This window comes from Centropristis striata, chromosome 10 (assembly GCF_030273125.1).
Source record: "Centropristis striata isolate RG_2023a ecotype Rhode Island chromosome 10, C.striata_1.0, whole genome shotgun sequence".
Classification (NCBI taxonomy): domain Eukaryota; kingdom Metazoa; phylum Chordata; class Actinopteri; order Perciformes; family Serranidae; genus Centropristis; species Centropristis striata.
In genome coordinates, this window is record NC_081526.1 from 3,236,087 (window position 1) to 3,257,086 (window position 21,000).

General features: G+C 36.3%; 1 protein-coding gene across 2 annotated transcripts in view; it reads right to left on the bottom strand.

Annotated features, from left to right (window-relative positions):
- Positions 1-21,000, bottom strand: part of LOC131979019 (dehydrogenase/reductase SDR family member on chromosome X-like) — a 62,397-nt gene that overhangs the window by 23,645 nt on the left and 17,752 nt on the right. For both annotated transcript variants that reach the window (XM_059342899.1, XM_059342900.1), the window contains one exon: positions 19,591-19,659. In XM_059342899.1, coding sequence (XP_059198882.1) covers positions 19,591-19,659 — 69 coding nt within the window. The remainder of the gene's footprint in view (positions 1-19,590; positions 19,660-21,000) is intronic.

Here is a 21,000-nt window from a genome sequence, read left to right on the forward strand (position 1 = left end):
AGGCAGTTGTTTAAGTAACTTTAATATAAAAATGTTTGAGATAGAATCTACTTATTTCACTTTATTCACCACTTTAAATCTTATAAATCTGCGCTTTTTTTTTTCTTGTGGATTTGCCACTATAATCTTGTCAACTTTTTTACCATTTATTTGAGATTTTTTGGTCACAAATTTTAGATTTTTTTCCCCACAAATTTGTAACTTTTTATACCATTAACTTGAGATTTTTTTTCTCATAAATTTAAAAATATTAAATATTCACTGTAATGAATTATTCTGTAGTCATTTCATTTGACTTAATATATTTGATAAAATGTATTAAATATAAATGCGTCCTTGGTTTTGAGGCAGTTGTTTAAGTAACTTTAATATAAAAATGTTTGAGATAGAATCTACTTATTTTGATCACATTAAATATAATCTTTTAATTGACAGACACTTCCTGTTAAATTGTTATTAACTCAACTTGTAACATAGTTAGATTTAGTTAATAATATTGCGTGCAATCTGTTGCCCCAATTTTATTGAGTTATCTATTATTTATCTTTTTTTACAGTGTATATAAATCCTTTATTTAACAGGTAAAAGTCTCATTGAGTTTAAAAAAATCTCTTTTCCAAGAGAGACCTGGCCAAGAAAGCAACATAAAAAGTGACAAGTTACAACATTTTAAACACAGTTATCATAAACAATTAAATACAAATTCAGCATCACAACAACAGTGAAGGATCCTCAGAGACTTATAAGCAGCATCACACCGACCAAGGGAAATGATTTCTTTATCCTTTAGAATCAATTTAAATTCACCGCTTGTGAATATAAAATAAAAAACCCTGCCTGTAATGTTGTTGGCATTGTTGTTGCTGTCTCAAGGGAATTTCTCTCTCATTTTAACAGTATTCTCCAGTGTGTGTTGTGTTGTGTCGGTGCAGCTGTTGCCTGAATGAACTCTTTTCGGTTTATTTTTGCCATTTTTTGCACGGATTGAATAAAATCATTTGCAGACTTTTATTTGCTTTTTACTCGAGAGACTTTTTGTTGCACTTGTTGCAGAGAGGAGAGCTCTCTCACATGGAGCGGGAATGAAATGAGTGCACATAAATTAGGTGAATTACACAAATAAACAGTCTCATACTGCATTTGCAATGCTATCATTTGTGGTTTGTGGTGTTTCACATGGTTGGGACTGAGCAGCGACTCCTTGGAGTGTCTGTTAGTCCAACCAAACGCTGAACAAGACATTTAATGAACAAAACGTTCAAATAAACTGTCATTAAGTGAAAATACAGTGAAAGGGTCAAAGTTATGAGACCAAACCGCTAAACGTCCTTTTTTATATCTATATAACGTTATATATAACTTTATTGACACGTTGCCGTGGATACAAAAAGACACAAAATTACACAAAAAGAAACCAAAATATGACATAAAAAGACACAGAATTAGCAAAAAAAGACATAAGAGACCAACAAAAAATGTGAAATTGCCAAAAAGGACATTATATGACCAAGAAAAAGACAAAATGACCAAGAAAAGATGTGAAATAAAAAAAATAGACACTAAATTATAAAAAAAGGCACAAAGTTACCAAAAAACATGTTAAAAAAGACATAAAATTACCAAAAATTACAAACTGCTAAACGTCCTTTTTTATATCTATATAACGTTATATATAACTTTATTGACACGTTGCCGTGGATACGCATTGTTCTGCTTCTCTCCTGATGACGGCTCGCCTTGTTAGTGACCTGTCAATCAAAGGTAGCCCCGCCCCAAATCATACGATTCTTTATCTTCTATTTTCTTCTAAATGGGGCCATTATTTACACTATTAACATCAGATTGTCTTGAAGAAGATTTTTTACTAGTGATTGAGACCATAGTGTTGTCCTGAAAAACATTTCTGAGCTAATAAATCATGTGAGAAGTTTTCTCATTTTGCATTGAAATGAATGGACCAAAATGCTTCTGCAGCCAAACTTAGCGCCCCCTGCTGGAATTTTAGGTAGAATGCAACTTAAGGCACTTCCTGGTTTGCCACCTGGTTAAAACAACTGTGTGACAGCCAATTTAAAACAAAAGTTCGGGCTAAATAAAGCTCAATAGAAGATACCGGTCTGTTAAAAAATGCTTCTATTGGCCCGCGTACTGAGTCTTTGAGATCAGAAGAAGATAAAACAGACTTTCTGTTCAGGCAAAATGTTCTAACGTGTCTAAGAAAGATATTTCCTAAGCAGCTCTGAAGCTTTGTATTTAATCTTCTTTTTTTAGTCCTGTCCTTTCCTGCACTTTCTTTTCTCCATTATCACCGTCGCAAATGCAATAAATAAAAGTAAAGATGTTCATCTCTCTTCTCCCAACAGGCTCTCTGCTGCTGCCATGACCTTCCCAATCCACGGGACTGCAGAGTCACTCTTAATCTTAAAAAGTAAACTGAAATCTCATTTCATCAAGTAAGGCTTTAAATTACCACCCTACATCTTCCTCTGTGTGTTACATTTCATTTACCAGCGACTCTCGGCTAAAACAAATTCCATGAATGTAAAAATACTGCAGGTCAGTTTGCTTTTATATGAACACATTGAGAGAATGAAACATATTTATTAACCCTCTGGAGTCTCCAAAAGCGCCAAAGCATGACTTCTTCATCACATGCAGACAATAAAAACAAAGCAGACCAAAAAAAGACAGAAAAAGACAGAAAAAGACCAAAAAAGACACAAAATGAGAAGACAGAACAACCACAAAAACAACCCCACAGAAGACACAAAATGACAAAAAAAGACACAAAATAACTGAAAAAGACACAACAGACAAAAAATGACTAAAAAAGACACAAAATGACAAAAAAAATTACCAAAAAATACACATAGAAGACACCAGTGACCAAAAAAGACACAAAATGACAAAAAAAATTACCAAAAAATACACAAAAAAGACACCAGTGACCAAAAAGGCACAAAATGACAAAAAAAACACAAAATAACTGAAAAAGAAACAACAACAGACACAAAATGACCAAAAAAGACACAAAATGACAAAAAAAGACACAAAATAACTAAAAAAGAAACAACAACAGACACAAAATTACCAAAAAAACACACAAAATGACTTACAAAGACACAAAAAGACATAAAAAGGATTTAAAAAATGGACAAAACAGCCCTATAAGACTCCATAGAGTTAATGATGTAACTTTGTGTCATATTTCAGGTTTGCTGTTGTTTGAAATGCAGAAGGGAGAAGTGTTTCATTCACTGTTTTTCATTCAGCGGGCAGCAGAGAGACGTAATGCTCCAGGCTGTCACTGTTTCCTCTCTATACTATAATACACTATACTAGGAAGGTGACAGGGCTAATATTGTAGAACATGAATAAAACAGTATCAGAGAGCAGTCAGTCTGAGATAAACAGTAATAATATAAAAGGTGGAACCAAGAGGTAATCTACTGACAGTCTGTCTTCAGGCTCAGCATCATTCACCTGTTTGGACCCTGCTTTTTTAATAATAATGTCATATTATAGAAAAACACAAGCGCATTGCCATAATACAGAAGGACATCAGGAACATTATATATTGTTCTGTCCTCTCTGTAGCTCCAGTCACCTGCAGAGGGTCAAATATAACTGGAGGAAGACAGGAAGAGTTGATGGAGCTGATAGAGAGAAAACCACCGGGACAGATGAGAGTACCAAGGTCTGATAGCAGCCTTATCTCCACGCCACGCCACTCACCTCCTACTGACTGGGTGTGTGTGTGTGTGTGTGTGTGTGTGTGTGTGTGTGTGTGTGTGTGTGTGCAAGAGAGAAGAGAAAGGACATAAGGACAGAAGCAGAGACAGCAAGTTTGTGAATCTTAATAACCGTAACCACCCGTATCTTACAGTGTGTGTGTGTGTGTACCTGTACTTCCTACATAGTGAGGACCAAAACACGTTTTTAACCAACAAAGTGAGGACATTTCGGCCGGTCCTCACTTCTTTAAAGGCTTGTATGAGATTTCAGACTTTGTTTTAAGGGTTAAAGGTTACATGATAATGATAATTAACTGAAACTGTATTGTGTGGTTACAAAACTAAATAAAATTATAGTGAAAATGTCCTTCGTTTTCCTCTTTGTCAACTTACAAATAAAGGCAAAATTTACTGTGACCTCTTTTAATGACCCACCCAACAAATAACCCATTACAAAAAACTAAAACTAATAAAAACTAAACTAAATATAAATATTTAATTATATAAATATATATAAATATATATATATAATTTGCACTCTGCACATTCTTCACTTAATTTGCACTAACTTGTGTATAGTATATTGTATATTGTTAAATGTCTTTTTCTATTAGATTGTTTATTTTTTATCTTTATCTTAAAGGGAAATAATTTTGTGTGCAATTTTTGTGGTCGGCTGCAACAAGGAAATTTCCCCACTGTGGGATTAATAAAGTCAAATCTAATCTAAATCTAATCTAAAACTAAAGCATTTAAAAAAAAAAAATACTAAACTAAAACCAGCAAACTCACTCTAAAAACTCATTAAAACTAACTGGATTTGAAAACAAAAATTCACAACAAAATTAAAACTAAAACTGATGAAAAATCCAAAACTATTATAACCTTGCAAGGGAATTCACTGTTCCAATGAGGGTCCTCACAAAGATAGAAGTACAAGAATGTGTGTGTGTGTGTGTCGTGCCTGTCAGTCCTCTTGAGTGGGCTCCCTGGGGGCCGGGCCCTTTCAGACAGGCCAGTCATATCTAAAGAGCCCGCTGGGGGAGAAACGCCATCGATCTGGCGCGAGCCTGCTGTCGCCAGCCCTCAATTACGACCCCGGGGTCTTCTCTAGAGCTCCACTTCTGCTTCTTCGGCTCAAACACACCAACTGTGTTGTTATTACACAGGAATTACTTGAAACTGACGATAAAAACTGCCTTCGGAGACACAAACACGCTGTTTAAAAAACCCACCGGATCCATTCACAGTCTCCGTTTATAGTTGTCAGCTGCAAATTTAGTTAAATTTAACTGTCAACTGCAAATTAAACCACTATTTAATTTGTTTCAAATCGATTTTGAGTTAATGTAATGGCAAACAATAGAACTGGGAAAGGTATGTGTTTTCTATGATGAACCAGTTCATGATTTTGTTACTTTAGGGTGGTTGAGAGTATAAAGCAGGGGTCTCAAACTCAAATTACCTGGAGGCCGCTGGAGGCAGTAACAAAATGACCAAAAAAAGACACAAAATGACTTAAAAAAGACACAAAATGACTTAAAAAAAAGACACAAAATGACAGAAAAAACCCTATATTACTTAAAAAAGACACCAAATGACCAAAAAAAGACACAAAATAACTGAAAAAGACACATTAAACAGACACAAAATGACAAAAAAGACACAAAATAACTAAAGAAGACACAAAACGACAAAATGACCAAAAAAGACACAAAAAGACATAAAAAGGATTAAAAAATATATACATAAGCACCAAATAATAAAACCTTTTAATTTTGTCTTTAGGCTCTTATTAATTCATACTCCTGAAATTAATTAACAATGAATTAACTAGCCTTTAATCCTACATAGCACCTGTTTATATAACTTGACTTCACTGCCCTTTTTAATATAATTTGTTATTTGACATTAACTCTAATGTCTGAGGCACTTGTGGAGTGCTCAAGGGCAGTGAGAAAACATGTCTTGTTAAATTTATGTTGGCGGGATTTAACAATGTCTGCGTCCTTTTTGTCCTCAACAACCAGTGACACAGTCGTTATTAGGGCCCGAGCCCTAACATTACGAGGACGCTGTTGAAACTGGTCCGTTTATTATTATAACTGCAAATGAATCACGTCTTTGGGGGTTTTATCATATTCCAAAACTCACCAAACTTGAGACAAAATTCAATCTCATCGAAAATGTACATATTTCATTGGTTTCAGAAATGGGCGTGGCTAAATGACCTACTAGCGCCCCTTAGAATTGAGCCCCTAAAACAGGTTTGTCGTAGGGACACGAAATTTGGTACATCCATGTATCATGGGAAGACGCAACAAAAAGTCTCAAGAAGCCATACCCAAAAACGAACAGGAAGTCGGCCATCTTGGATTGAAAATGGCATTTTAGACATTTTTCCCCATTTCCACACTGCATACTTTAACAAACTCCTCCTACAGATTTAAAAACTCACCAAACTTGGGACAAAATTCAATCTCGTCGAAAATGTACGTATTTCATTGGTTTCAGAAATGGGCGTGGCTAAATGATCTACTAGCCCCCTAGAATTGAGCCCCTAAAACAGGTTTGTCGTAGAGACACAAAATTTGGTACATCCATTTATCATGGGAAGACGAACAAAAAAGTCTCAAGAAGCCATACCCAAAAACAAAGAGGAAGTCGGCCATCTTGGATCGAAAATGGCGTTTTAGACATTTTTTCGCCATATCCACGCCACATACTTTAACGATCTCCTCCTACAGATTTAATCGGATCAACTTCAGACTTGGTCAGTACCATCACAAGGCCTTTGACATCAAAAGTTATTAAAAGCTTTGCAGACAGTCACACTATGGGGGCGTGGCATGGCGGCAAAATATGGCGTTTTGGCATAAAACAGGAGACCTTATAACTTGACCATACATTTTCCAATCTGCCTCAAACTTGTCATGCATGATGATGGTCCATCACTGAACAGTTCTACATAACAATATTTCATAAAGTCCCGCCCTTTTTGATTAGCCACGCCCCCTTTTCCTAACTAATGAACCATTTGTTGTTGAGTACTCAGCAGAGAGTCCTTGATTATCTCGCCCCTTCAACAATTGCTGGATCTGGTGTGGCCGACTCCTCCAACGACTGCTTGCAGCTTTAGTTTTTATTGTTCTTATTTGAATTCAGATTTGAAAGAATGCATTTAATCCCATCAAGTTGTTACATTTGACATCAGATTTTGACAGAAGTGCAGATGTAAATAATAAAATTAATGACGGCTGAATTCCATTTAGCTGCTTCAGTTTTAGTGTCCCGGTGTTGTTCCTCCTGGCTCTCTGTCACACTGTCACAGCTCACTGGGACAAAAGCCTCGATCATCAATAAAGTTATTACTAACACCTGTGCTCTTTCTTTCCCTGACAAGCTAAACATCTGCTGTGAAAAAGGACGAGTGCAGGTGGCAGTTTTGTTGGTTTGCCCATTCTACTTCACGGTAAAAAAAACAAACAGCTTTTGACCAAAATGTGCTTTTCTGTATTACTTCCACACAAAGACACTTGAATGCACCATGTCACATTTATGACTTGTGAAGTCTTGAAGGGGGCAAAAGTCAAAGGATGATTTCATGGAAGAGTAGCGATTCCTAACTGTGCTTCAGAGCTTGTGGACCAACACCTTCCTTTTCCTTTTTCAGTTTCCTCTGACACACAAACAGCTCCGTCTCTGCCTCTCAACCGGTGCCTCTTTCTGGGCACATGAGTGTTATGCAATTGCGACTGTAATTTTGGGCGCTCAATGTGATTAGAAATGGTGGCTGCCACATCAGTGCACAATCAGAGCCACTCTGGTACCACAAGAGCCACTGAAAAAGTACAAATCTGCCTGCTGTTTGTACTGGGCTTCTGGAGTTTGTTCAGCTTGGAGGTGAAAAGATCCTCTGACTGAGAGATTTAGGAGCCGGCTGCCTGCCAAGAGATTCACTATACATTTACATTTTACAACCACTTCTCTCCACTTCAAAACGAGGAGAGCTAGAAAAAGATATGTGACTTTCTGTCTGTATATTCCTGCCCCCCCTCTGACCAAGTGATCCTACAGAGGTAGTAACTAGAGAAGAAACCTGCCAACTCCATTATCTATATCTATAACATTACCGATCGATTAATCCATTAACCGTTGCATGCATACATGGGCAAAATAAAAGATATATATACAGTACTATGCAAAAGCCTGTTTTGATAGCAGACGCTTTTATTTTGAAAGGACAAAAAAAATGGATGGATGGATTTTTTAGGTTGTTTTGTGTCTTATCTTGGTCGTTTTGTGCCTTTTTTTGGTCATTTTGTGATAGATAGATAGATAGATAGATAGATAGATAGATAGATAGATAGATAGATAGATAGATAGATAGATAGATAGATAGATAGATAGATACATTTTTTAGTTTCCTCATTTTGCATTGAAATTAATGGACAGAAATGTTTCTGCAGCCAAACTTAGCGCCCCCTGCTGGAATTTTTGGTAGGATGCAACTTAAGGCACTTCCTGGTTTGCCTCCCTGCTCAGACCAGGAGGTTGCCGCCTGGTTGTGACCAATATCAGCAAAAACAATTGGTGACAAAACACAACTTGACGATCGTGCAGGAAGTCCACTGACGTACTGAATTTTCAATGATGCATTGCAAACACATACTGAAAAAGACCATATTATAATTTATAAATATTTCAACTTTAAATCAATACTACATAGGCTAGATAAAACACTGTCTCCTTAAAAATAACTTCACAGTGACTGTGTTATCAAATAGATACAATAAATAAAAAATAAAAATAAAAAATGTGTTGTGTGTTATTAGAGAATACGTTTTTTATGATAGGAAGCAAGCTCTGCTATTTTTTACAGTGTGTGCACGAATGTTTTAACCTAAAACTGCAATGGAAAGTTACTGAACAGTTTTTGAGCTGAATATTTCAACAGCAGCAGCAGGTTCAAACAGCGAACTGAAACTTGTTCCATTTTTTTCTGTAGTTAATCCTATTTCATGTCGCTTGGTGCAAGTGTGATTGTATTTTGTGAAGAGGTACACATGCACTCTTTTTTTCCCAGCATGCAACAGTAAATGTCCATGAAAATCTGACTCCTACATGCTCTGCTGCTCTGCCTCACTCTCTAATATGAGAGCTGTCTACATCCTGAGCAGGAGCTAATTAATATGTAAGTCGGCTAATGCCCACAACTCATATTCACAAATCAAAGTACAAGAGTTCAATTTCTGGCCCTCTTGCTGGAGGATCTCCGTCTGCTCTATTTAGAGTTCCTCTGCAAAAAGGAATGACTTTTAAAAAAAATCCAATGCAGTAAAATCATTTTGGAGGGAGGACTGACTGCTCCTCTTCCCATAAATCCTCTTCCCACCTGGCTCTAACATGCATCTTCTGCCTGATAGTGACTGCAGCACACATTACTAAGCTGGATTACACTTAAATCTGATATTAAAATGCATCGCTGGTAAATATGTTACATTTTCTCTTCTGCTTGCCAAAAGGCGAAAGATTGTGCATAACTCGATGCTTTAAAATTGACGTGAAGAAAAAACTGGCATTTTTCTATCATTCTGTGACCAACTGGGATCTTATGTTAAGTCATGCAGCACACAGTGTGAGTCTGTAAACAGTGACAGTAGTTGGTTTCCCCTGTGAGGAGAGGAGGAGCAGCCTGTCGCCTGCAGCTCTTCATCTAACACCTCATGCTGCTCCTGGCTGCTCACAAGACTATTGGCTCTAATATTTATAATATTTCAGACTGTCAGAAAAAGCAGAAAATGAGCGTTGTCTTGTTTTGTAGACAAACTTCTGATGAACGATCAGCGACGCGGTCCCTGGTTAACTCTATGGAGTCTTAGAGGGCTATTCTGTCCATTTCTGAAACCTTTTCATGTCTATTTGTGTCTGTTGTTGTGTCTTTTCTAGTTATTTTGCGTCTTTTTTGTGTCTTTTTTGGTCAATTTGTGTCTTTTTTGGTCATTTTGTGTCTGTTGTGTCTTTTTTTGGTTATTTTGCGTCTTTTTTTGTGTCTTTTTTGTGTCTTTTTTTGTCATTTTGTGTCTTTTTTGGTCATTTTGTGTCTGTTGTTTTGTCTTTTTTAGTTATTTTGTGTCTTTTTGTCATTTTGTGTCTTTTTTGGTCATTTTGTGTCTTTTTTAGTCATTTTGTGTCTTTTTTTGGTCATTTTGTGTCTTTTTGGGTCATTTTGTGTCTGTTGTTGTCTTCTTTTGGTCATTTTGTGTCTTTTTTGCTCATTTTGTGTCTTTTTTTGTCATTTTGTGTCTTTTTGTGTCTTTTTTGTAATTTTGTGTCTTTTTTGGTCTTTTTGTGTCTTTTTGCAGACATGCATGCAAAATTATATAACTAAAAAACATGACATTTCAATATTTGTTGTTTTATTTGTAAGTAGAACTTTATCAAGTTTTAATTACTTTTTTTCAGGTATAAAGGTAAAGACTTGGACTAGTAACATTGAATATTATGACTGAGGGTCTTTTTTGGTAATTTTGTGTCTTTTTTGTCATTTTGTGTCTTCTGTGGGTCTTTTTTTGGTTATTCTGTCTTCTCATTTTGTGTCTTTTCTGGTTGTTTTGTGATCAGCAACGCGGTCGGTAACAATCTCACTAAAACACATTGCACTTCCTGTTATAATGGTAGGGGACACACTGAAGACACACTGAGGAGATGAAAACGTGACCTTGTTGGCAGAGAATTAAGAAAAAACAAAAATTGGATAAATGGTCTGTCCCCCTAAAACAACCTCCAACGAGGGGACAAGAAGGTATAAATAGTTTCACTTTGAACTTCCTTAAAAACAACAGAGTTTATCTCAGAATATGAAGTCTGGGCATGGTGCCAGTTAGACTTTTCATTGAGCTGATGTGTTGGAGAGCAGCAGCCTGCTGCCCCAGTCAGCTGCAGCTTGTACTGTTAAAGGGATGATAAAGTCCAGACTGCTGTAAGTCTAAACCTACACACATTCTTCTGCTGTCTGACACAAACAGATCTCATATTCTCTGTCAGAGCCACTTTTACTGAACTGCACTAAATCTACTGTCACTTTCTGTACAGTTCTCCTGTACAACACTTTACTCTAAATACTGGAACATAAACTTCACGTCATAGGTGATATGTGTATTTATTGTATTGATATCATATGTGATATTGATACAATATTCTTGTCCTTTTGCACATTCTACTTAATAGGGCCACGGGGCAATCGCACCGAGCACTACTGTTATACTGTGGATTTCTTCTTCTTCCTCTTCCGGACGCAATTTCGTCCCGCTACTAGTCCTACAACTTGAAGAGTTGCAGGACAAATTATATATCAAAACGTGCGGTTTGATCGGGATCGGTGTGCTATTACTTTTCTCTACGGAATACGAATTTTTCACGACGTGAGTAAAAACTGGCCAAAATTTTGCATTGAAATGAATGGGACGGCCGAAAAAAAAATGAGCGAAAAAGAACAATAATTGGAGATTTTTAAACTTCTACTTCTCCGGCATAATTTCACCTAGAGACTCCATTTAAACTTTAAACAGTAGACACAAGTCTTGTGTATCGGTGTATTAATCTACGTTTCGATAGGTCATATAGTTTTTTATCAATCTCTGTTCAATGACCATGATCATTTTTGGAGAAATTCTGAGATTATAATGGGTGTGTATTGCACGGAATGTTCGTGTCACAGTGTGTGACATCATCAGAGAAAAAACTGTCAAAATATAAATTTGAAAACTGTGCTCCAGGCCGCAAATTTCACTCTACAGAAATAATTTATACATAGAAACGTAGGAAAATTTGTCTTCTCACTCACAATCCTCTGGTAAAGCTGTCAGAGTTATATAGGACGCACAGATGATCCACCAACACGCACCAACAGCCTCATTGGCTCCCATATTAAAAACGCAGGGAGATTTCTAAAAGAAGGGAGATGTAACAGTTTTTTTAGATCGGTCTAACAAAGCTATTTTTTCATTTTTCTAAAAAAAAACAACATATGTAGACGTTCAAGAAGAACTCAGGACGCTCAAAGTAAAGTCGGATCAATGATAGGTATTATGGTTTTGCCAAAAAAAAATTCTGTTCGAGGCCAAGTAATCTATCTATCTATCTATCTATCTATCTATCTATCTATCTATCTATCTATCTATCTATCTATCTATCTGTCTGTCTATATAGTAAAAACACACTCGATCACTTAGAAATTATACACAGAACTTCTGCAACACCACAGTTTTTACATGTCATGGTCATATCAGCACAAAAGCACATTTGTCACCATTGAAACACTCTAACAAGGTCAATTTCAGTATAGTTTTAACCTGGTTTAATTCCTTTTATGAATTCTAAATAACAACAAGGGTGACTACAAATGATGCCAACTGGAGTGAAAGAGCTCAGGTAAAATAACAACAGTAGTTTCTGTAGGAGAGGAGCAGCTGGGTGACCTAAGCGAGAGGAATGGTAATGTGTGTTAAACAGAGAAACACACAGACAGGTTGCCTTGTTTCACACTGTTAATCTGCTTCATGGTTTCAGGCACCAAGTGTTATTTTCTAGTGCACCGTGACTAAAGTTAGTGGACAGACAGCGTGGCCTGTGGCTCATATACAGAAATACTCTGTGAGTGTGTGTGTGTGTGTGTGTGTGTGTGTGTGTGTGTTTAGAGTTGAAGGTAAAATGCTTGGAGCCTCATTGACTAAAGTCCACTCGCAGTATTAAGACATTAGCATATTTCCACAGGGTTCTACTCCAGGTTAGACAGAACCTCAGATAACACCAGAACACACTACAGGAGAACAGTGAATGGGATTAAATGTTTTATCCAAGTCAAGTCTCCTTTAAGTAAGGCTGCAAAGGGGCGGAAAATAACCGGTACATTTCCAGAAACTGAGGGTGAGCTGGGGAATTTTGGAAATGTATAGGAATTAATGGGAATTATTAGGAATTTATGGATATTAATAGGAATTTATGGGTACTAACTGGACAACATGGTCTCACAGGAATCCGTGAAATAGCCACGGATTTGCTTAACTCAAAATCTGTGGAATAGCCACGGAATCACTCAAATTTCTGTGAAACTGACACGGATTTTGCTACAATGCAAGTTAATGACAGTCATATCCCGTGGCTATTCCAACATACAAAGTGATTATGTACATTCACTGAGTGAATATTTAGAAAATAAAACATGTATTTCTCACTAAAAATGTGATCAAAATCCATTTTTATCACTAAAAATGAGAGAACTGTCAGCCATGTTTTTTGTTCTGACCGCCGGGACCTTGAAAGTCACGTGACTTGGAACAAACCAATAGGTAAACATTTCCATGGAATAGCCACGGGATATGACTGCCATTAACTTGCATTGTAGCGAAATCCGTGTCAGTTTCACAGAAATTTGAGTGATTCCGTGGCTATTCCACGGATTTTGAGTTAAGCAAATCCGTGGCTATTTCACAGATTCCTGTGAGACCATGTTCTAACTGGAAATTGGGGGTACTTTAAATGAACTGTATCATATCCAAACATGAATATAAACATTTTGTTTTGTCATAAGTAGACATCCATAAAAATTATATAAAAAAACATGACATTTCAACAGATTTATTTTTTATCATTTTTTTTCATTGAACAACAAAGACATGGCGAATGTCTTTACTTTAACACAGTGGAGACAGAGCTGACTTCCAAAAATCATTTGGCAACCCCCAGAAATCGGGACCCCAAGGTTGAGAATAGCAGCTCTAGAGAACAAGCAGGAGGAAACCAACTATTTGTGATTGTTTCCACCACATCTGGGCCAAATCTGGCTCTCCAGTCCCCTTCACTTAAGCCTGCTTACATCACAGAGCTCAGGGTCCCAGGGGAAGACTTGGTCTGGAGGCCTATCAGCATAAAAAACTACACCGGCTCTAAAAAGCAGATGAAAAACGTGGCTCGAATACCAAAATACTTCATGTAAAAGATGAGTATGACCGCTACAGGCTCGGTGGCAGATGATCAGATCAGTCTCAGAAGCTTAAAGAGGAAAGACTCCTGCTGGGCCCCGAGAACATGAAATCAGGAGATCATGAGAACAGAACGCCCAAATCCACCGTTGAGCCCGAATCTCTGGAGACGGAGCGGCCTGATCAACAACATGCTGAGGATGGAGAGTCTCTACTAGAGATCCAACACCTGTCAACGTTCTGACTCTCACAACAACAAGGAGAATATCTAATAATAAATACTCACCACCTGTTGGAACAGGGGAGATTTTAACATACAGGTGCATCTCAACACATTAGAATATGATGGAAAAGTCCATTTCCAGTAGTTCAAGTCAAGTATTGAGTCATAAAGATGGACATACTTTTCAGAGGACAACATTTACATATCAAACAGACTTTTGTAATATTCAAATTTTTTTGAGACACTGAATTTTAGGTCTTCATTAAATGTAAGCCATAATCATTATAATTAGAAGAAATTAAATAAATTAAGACATGAAATGTTTCATTTTGTGTGTAATGGATCTATATATAATGTGTTATTTCCACTCTTTGCATCTCCACTTTTCTCAAAATTGTGACATTAATAGTGCTGTTTAACAAACAAATTATTTTTCAGATTTGTTTTTAAGTAACAAAATAATAACAAATCAATAATAAATAACAACAAATAACTATCTGCTTTTTTGTTTGCATCTCCATCACATATATCAAAATTGTGACTTTAATTTGTTCAGGAAATCTGGTCAGAACAAATAAAATGCAATACAGGACAAACTATTAAAGGATTAGAGTTGTTAAATGGGTTTAAATTTAGCCTCGTAACAAAAATAAGCTTTTTGAAATTAGCTACTTATTCACATTTCTTTTTCCAGTCACAGCCACATTTTTGTTGGGCCTCGCAACGGGGCAACATTTATGTTGGGGTATCTGGTTACAGATACCAATTGCCTCACACGGGGCACCAAAATGTTGGGAATTAAGGATGGCTCTTTTATGAATAAATGATGACCTAGCACAGGGCGTCAAATATATTAATAAAAGAGCATTATCATAAACGCTATCCCTCCCATAGGGATATCAAATATGTAGGGATGAACCTGAGTAACGCTTGTGTTGATCTCACAGTTCAAAAGTGTGGTGAGATGGCTATAAGAATTATTAATAATTATCATAAATAATTATTAATTATAAGAAATTATATGACTTGATTTACTCTAAGTCATAGCTCGTTGAGGGGCACCACTCTGTAAAACAGAGAAAAATATAGCCAATTCACCTAAATCAGTCTGATAAAGTAACTAAATATTATTATGGTAATTTGATTATAATTTTGGAATTATTATAATTTTCTGAAGTCACTTCTTGTCAGATTCACATGACCATCACACCAGGGTGTTGAGTATGTGTCGCTTAGGGATTTAATGAGTTAAGGTGAAGCATAAAGCTGAATATGGGAGATTATAGAAGATTTAAAGTGTCACCATAGGTTCTTATGGGTTAAAGGAACACAGAAGTAAACAAATGTGTGTGCACGGATCAATGAGCAGCTGGTTTCATGTCCCAAATCTCTACAATAAAGCTGGCAAGGTCTAAATCAGCATGAGTCAGAATTGTGAGAATAACATCCAGTTTGAATAATATTAGAATTTTAAAGCAACTCCAGTGAAGACAAATCTTTTATCTGTCATAAAACACATCACCATGCTTTCTGCCTTCCTGAGAAATTAAATCCTTTGTCATTGGTGACTCCTCTGTATTCTCCTCTGAGAGGACCTGTTGACTCGTCTACAGGTCTCCGTTAGAGGAACACCTCCGTGTTTATTATGAGCTGTCTCCCATTTCTCATAACAGACAAATGTGCAAACACTAGGAAGGATGCCAAAGGGCGTTTGGACAGAGATGTTTAAAGCTGCTGCCTCACATACTAATGAGAATCCATTACTGTCTCATTCAGACACACACACACACACACACACACACACACACATCAACACATTCTCATTCAGTGCAGCAGCATCTGGCTACAGACTCCCCTTGTCCCCTATGCCTCAGTGCCTGCCAATTACAAAAGAAGTAATCAATTCCACCACGGCCTCGTCCGGGGAAATCCACTTCAATGACACCAGCTACATGGCTGCTGTCTCTGTACCTGACAGCCACTTACAGAGGCAGACGCTCTGCTGCTGCAAGACTAACCAGGGCTGGTTCCCAGGAGGCAGAGCTTCATCCACTATCACACACAATCTATAGCCAGTTACACTACTGGGAACTTAGGAAGGACCGACTTTACTATTAACTAGTGCCGGGACTTTAACGCGTTAATTAAGATTAATTAATTGCACAAAAATGTACGCGTTAAAAAAACTGACGTATTTTAATCGCACTTATTTTTGCAGCGCGGAACGTTTCTCACTGGATGAGTTTCAGGCGGACCGATTATACTGGAGCACCAACTAGCGTTGATGAGTTCAGACAACAACAAACCACAGTGAACATGAAGGAAGAAGCTGATGAGACGCTTTGGTTGGCCCCGTGGATGATGGGACATTTACTTACTAAAAACCAACGGATGGAAATGACCAAAAAAAGACACAAAATGAAAAAAAAAAAGACACAAAATGACCAAAAAGTCACAAAATGACCAAAAAAAATACACGAAATGACCAAAAAAACCCCCCCAAAATTACTAAAAAAGACACAAAATAACTTAAAAAAAGGACACAAAATAACCAAAAAAAGACACAACAACAGACACTGATCGATAAGAGCATGGTTGTGTTGCTATGCAACAAGGGATTCACATATACTACACTTAATGGCAAAAATTGCACTGGTCTGTTGGACTTGAACAAAAATAAACAATATTTTTATTGCTTAAGCTTATGTATTCAGTCATTATTCAATGGTATACTAAAAATCCATGTGAAAAAAATTACTTCTCACTGTTCTCAGGTCAACTATTTATATGCGATTAAAATGCGATTAATTTCGATTAATTTATTACAAAGCTTATTAATTAGATTAATTTTTTTAATCGAGTCCCGGCCCTAGTTATATTATATTCATCTTCTTAAATTATGATAGTTGCTTTGTACCACATCACATATTCCTGCAAGGCAATTAAATTAGCTGTAATCAGCAGGTAAAAAAAAAGTCAGGGTTTCACTATTTTTCAAGTTCTAATTAAGCAAAGCAAAACTTGAATGTTTTTAATTTTCCAATTACAAGAGAACAAAATAGTCTCGACACAAACCAACCAGGCTGCTCTGATCTCTGTTGTTACATCAAGTGAACACAGTGAAAACACAGATCACCATCACACAGTAGACCACATTAATGACCACTGCACAACACCAGAACAAGAGGCTCTGTCATCACAGATCAAATAATGACATTTAACTCATGCTTTTTCTGAAGTTGGAACACATACCAATGGAAATGTATTTAAACTTAATTTCAGTTCTGTGTAAATAAATCAACCCTAACACTACACTGTAAAAAAATGCAAAAAAATCTTTGGAGAAATTAAAGTAAAACACTGTCAGATTGCATCAGAAATAGGGCGTGTAGAACCTGATAATGTGATAACTTCCCGATGATGTAATAAAGTGCATTTCCCAATAATGTAATACACTTTTTTTTTTTTTTTTTACCAATAATGTAATAAAGTGTAACATTAATGGGAGGTTATTACTTTATCAGGTTAGCCTTCATTTCGCAAGTCCTGATAATGTAATAATTCCCCAATATTGTAATAATTTAACAGCAGACCACCCATTACTTGGGTTCAAGTGGTGATACTGTGTAGGCAACTCTAGCTCAAGAGCTCTAGCGCCACCAACAGGTCAAAGTTGAATGTGTAGTAACTTTTGACCCGTTCATCCGTTTTTCACAAAGGATGTATCACTGGAACCCTTGGGCCAATCCCAGCTCAATGCATCCTCAATTGGGTTTTTTGGCCATATTGGATTTTCCGCCATCTTTGATTTGATCAAAAACCTTCCATTAATGTTATACTTTATTACATTATTGGTAAAAAAAAGTGTATTACATTATTGGGAAATGCACTTTATTACATTATCGGGAAGTTATTACATTATCAGGTTTTTATTGCATTTTCAATGGACTCAAGTGCAGATTTTTATTACATTATCGGGAATTTATTACATTATCACAAATTAAAAGTTGAACATCACTGTAGTAGACGCTGTTAATTAACGTAAATCAAGGAAACTTTTAAACTGTAGAAACTGTCACAAGGACACAATTACCCTAAAAATAAAAGGGGCTACTCTAAATTACAGTTTTTGCTGATATTTCTATTTAAATTTACAGTAGAAAAGCCCTTAATTGTATTATTATTTTTTACAAGAACCTGTTCACTCTCCATGAATGAAGACCAATTCTTACTGTTTATTTTTGCCATAATTTGGTTTTGGTTTGCATTTTATAACTCCTCTCCTAAATAGACAGTTTTGTTTTCTTGTAATAGTAAAATTAAAAACCTTGTGGTGAGATAAACACCTCCTGGTGATAAAGACTGGAGGTCTCGTGGCTCAGAAGAGAATAACTGATGAGTTTCTTGAGACTCTGGTGGAATTTATGGTGGTGTGAAGGTCAGTCGAATCAATTTCTCAACATGAGTCACAGAGACTCAGTAAGCGTTAGTCAATGGAGTAATAAATCTCTTTGCTACTATCGTTTGTTTTCTTCCATCTCCACCATTTTACCTCCACCTTGTCTTTCTCTTCTCCTTTTATTTTCACATCCGTCATGTTCTCCTCCGCCTCCATGTCCGCCCCTCCCCCTCCTCGTTCACATTTCCTTTGACTTATCTCCCCTCGTCTTCGTCTTATAACAGGGGTCTCTAACACAAATAACCTGGAGCCCGCTGGAGGCAGTATCAGAATGACCAAAAAAAGACACAAAAATACTAAAAAAAGACACAAAATGACCAAAAAATAGACACAAAATGACCAAAAAATACACAGGATGACCAAAAATGACACAAAATGACAGAAAAAAACTAAATTACTTAAAAAAGAAAACAAAATGACCAAAAAAGACAGAATTACCAAAAAGACACAAAATTATTTTTAAAAAAGACACAAAATTACCCAAAAAGACAGAATTACCAAAAAAGACACAAATTTACTTAAAAAAAGACACAAAATGACCAAAAATGACAGAGAAAAAAACTAAATTACTTAAAAAAGAAACAAAATGACACAGAATTACCAAAAAAGACACACAATTATTAAAAAAAGACACAAAATTATTAAAAATGACACAAAATGACAGAAAAAAAACTAAATTACTTAAAAAAGAAACAAAATGACCAAAAAAGACACAAAATGACCAAAAAAAGACACTCATTTTTTTTTTTAAAGACACACAGTTACCAAAAAAGACACAAAATTATTTAAAAAAGACGCACGATTATTAAAAAAAGACACAAAATTATACAAAAAAGTAATTAAAGGGACCTTCCACAAACCAAGGTAAAGTGCCATTCATATAAAGAGACCCATGTCTTACAGCCTTTCCCCTTGAATCCTCCTCTTCTTCCTCTAACAGTCCTGACATTCTCCAACCAGCATGGAGGCTCTGTGTGTGTGTGTGTGTGTGTGTGTGTGTGTGTGTGTTTACCTCTTATTATGTGTGTGTTCCTGGTGAAAACTGTAGAAAGCCTAAAGGGAAACCTGGCTGCAGCTCTGCCCTTTACCTTCTAACGCTGGCGTAGGAAAACAAGCAGACACGTGCACAAGCATCTGTGTGTGTTGTGTGTTTGTGTGTGTTGTGTGTCTGTGTATGTGTTGTCTCGTTACCTTTGGCCTCTTTGTGCTCTTCACAGATCCTCCTGACGGCAGCCAGACCTTCCTGCTCATCCCTCCCACCTGAAACACAACCAGACACACACACATTAACACAACCAGACACACACACACATTAACACAACAAGACACACACACATTAACACAACGTCTGACAGGAACTCAGAGTCTTTTCATACAGTCATCCTCCTTTTATTCTCTCCGTCCCTCCTCTGTTCTTTCATCTTGTAACGGTTCTTCAAATGAAAAGAGTTCTCCATACAACCATTTAGCCCTCGAGGAAGAACTCTGCTTTCAAACACTGTACAGCACTTTAAAAAATACAATTAATTATACCATCAATTATGTAGAAGATATCAAATAGAAAGTCAGCCTGGTGGTGCATCACACTCTGACTACAGCAACGCAGGAGAAACAGCAACATTTTTAAAATAGCTGATGTCTTATTTTGGATTTTAACCTGGTTGTTTATGTGTTGTCTTAAAAGAAGGCAATAGAAATAAAAAATATCTACAACTCCAAATATCAAAACTGGATTTCCACTCTATTAATAATGTAATATAACATGTATTAAGCTTACAATGGGTGTACAATGTTAATAAAATTCTAACAATACCAAACATCTTATCCAATCCACTTAATTTAAATAGCACGTTTAAAGCAAACACAGGGTTTCCAAAGTGCTGCACAAAAAGATAAACACAATAAATAGATAACACAATAAAAAAGATAAGTTGACAATAAAACGATAAAATACAATAAGATAAAATAGAATAAAAATAAAAATAAATAAAATGCACTGCACGCACAAAATAAAATATGCATGTATACACATAAAATCATTAATAAAAAGCATAAAATCAACACTCTACGTGGTGTTAAAAGCCAAAGAGAAGAGGACATGTGTCTATGTTTTTATTAACTTAACAGGCAAGTTAAACATGGTCCAGAAACTTCACAGCAGTGTGTTACAAGTCCATCAGACATGTTTTAAAGTATGTAAAAATACTCTGCATTGATTAAGTTTTTTTCTACATAAAAAGTAAAATATAACATTTAGAAGGGTCTGGAACCATCTCCTCTTTCTCCCCACACCAACTCAGCCTGTTCTCCTCGTGTACGAGCAGCGAAAAACTAACTTTATTTTCATATTTCCACCACTGCTAAGGTTTCTCTGGGAGAGGAAACATCACAGAGTTTTAGCCAGACATGTTGGAGCCTCCAGACTCAGACGACTAGTCATTTTAACACCAAAATCAGCAGATGTAGCAGAATAGTAAATGTAGTTACCATCTTTTATGTTGTTTTTTTTAGCTTTTAAGCTCTTAACTAGCCGTGGCTGACACAGTGGTTTTTAAAGATACAGTAATATAGAAGTTTTTACAGCTTTTGATTGGCTTTTCA